The sequence below is a fragment of the Alligator sinensis genome, unplaced genomic scaffold, assembly GCF_000455745.1.
Source record: "Alligator sinensis unplaced genomic scaffold, ASM45574v1 scaffold210_2, whole genome shotgun sequence".
Taxonomy (NCBI): Eukaryota; Metazoa; Chordata; order Crocodylia; family Alligatoridae; genus Alligator; species Alligator sinensis.
Genome location: NW_005841946.1, coordinates 100,084 through 101,725, shown reverse-complemented (window position 1 = coordinate 101,725; position 1,642 = coordinate 100,084). Strand labels below are relative to the sequence as shown.

Genomic DNA, 1,642 nt, shown 5'->3' with positions numbered 1-1,642 from the left:
ATACTCATCTAACCTCCTCTTGAAGACCCCCAGGGTAGGGGAGAGCACCACCTCCCTTGGGAGCCCGTTCCAGACCTTGGCCACTCGAACTGTGAAGGAGTTCTTCCTAATGTCTAGTCTAAATCTGCTCTCTGCTAGCTTGTGGCCATTATTTCTTGTAACCCCCGGGGGCGCCTTGGTGAATAAATACTCACCAATTCCCTTCTGTGCCCCCGTGATGAACTTATAGGCAGCCATGAGGTCACCTCTCAACCTTCTCTTGCGGTTGAGAGTCCCTCTTGCCCCTGCAGGAGTGTGCGAAGCAGCGGGGAGCCAGCCCCAACCCCCACCCCCGGAAAAGCCACCCATGGCCCTGTCCTGCTCCCTGCCAGGGCCCTGCAGCCTCACTCTGGGCTCTAAGCCCCATGCACCCCCTGCCCTGCTCAACCCCCTCACTCCCTACAGGGGCCTCAATCCTCTCCCTCCACTTACCTACCAGTCTTACCTCTCCAGTCTGCCTGCCGGGCATGTGCATATACATGCACGTGGCACCCCCCTGCCCGACCGCCCTCCTCCCGCTGGAGCTCTGCTGGCCTGCAGGGAGCTCTCTGCAAAACTGCAAAATCCACGGGTTTCCCAGTTTAAATGAGAAATCCACGTTTTCCTCCAGTAAAGTGGAAAACCCATGTTCTCTGTTTTTCCGTGGGAAACAGAAAATCCAGATCCTAGCTAATAAGAATTACTGAAAGCAGGTTACACCTGGAGAGTTTAAGAGCAATGGTCTTACTTTCCAAAGTGGAACAACACTGCATGCACCCCCAATAGCTGAAAGCAATTTGAATGTCTGACCTGCAAAGAGCAACTTAACACATCACTGGTGGGACTACCCCGTGCAACTACGGCCCTTACCTGTAAGTTGCAAGTTCAAGGCTGAGGCTTGCTTTCATCTCCAGTAGTTCTTGATATTCCTGCAGGTACTCGGCAATCGAGGTTGTCAGGAGCTCCTTTTCTTCTTCGAGGGCACTGATTACGCTCTAAACAGAAACAGTGCCATTTAGTTTTGAAGAATTTGACTTTAATCTTCCATATTTAGGTTCATAACAGCTTTCTAATTTTAATAAAAATTGCTAGGAGGATAAAACGTACTCACAGTTCGGTTGCGCAGGAAACCATGAGAATACGTCAACATAAAAGAAGCCGAGTCTAGGACTCCCCTATCGAAACGCTAGCGCTCTAGCATCGCAACAGAGGCTTGCTCTCGGATTCGATGCATCTCTTTGACAAGGTGTTTTAAGTACTTAAACACAACCCTTCCAGTCACCCCCACATAAAGTTACCATTTGTGCAGGGCAAACAAACTGCACGCTTCTGTAAAGTTGCTATGTGGCGCTTTAAGGGCGAGACTGAGAACTGGGATACACATACACGTCTGCCATTAAATACATTTAAGACACCCGGGTACCTTGGTGCTGGCCTCAGTGCAAGACCCCAAACAGAATTCAACTTAGCCACGACCCTCCCTTAGCTTGCATAGGGCTAGATCAGAAACCTGGGACTCCAGCGTCTGGGAATAGCCGCCCCACGGGCTTCAGGCCGCGTCCAGTTCTGTCCTCTAAGCATTCATTGAGAATACCCCAGTGCTCGCTTACAGTGTTTTGAGGAT

The 1,642-nt window shown here is 50.7% G+C and overlaps 1 protein-coding gene across 1 annotated transcript in view; it reads right to left on the bottom strand.

The window, feature by feature from the left end:
• Positions 1–1,183, bottom strand: part of SYNM (synemin) — a 21,055-nt gene extending 19,872 nt beyond the window's left edge. The window contains exons 1-2 of the mRNA XM_025199567.1: positions 1,130–1,183; positions 889–1,013 (exon numbers count right to left, since the gene is read on the bottom strand). Coding sequence (XP_025055352.1) covers positions 889–1,013; positions 1,130–1,168 — 164 coding nt within the window. The 5' untranslated portion in view covers positions 1,169–1,183. The remainder of the gene's footprint in view (positions 1–888; positions 1,014–1,129) is intronic.
• Between the last annotated feature and the right edge of the window lie 459 nt (positions 1,184–1,642).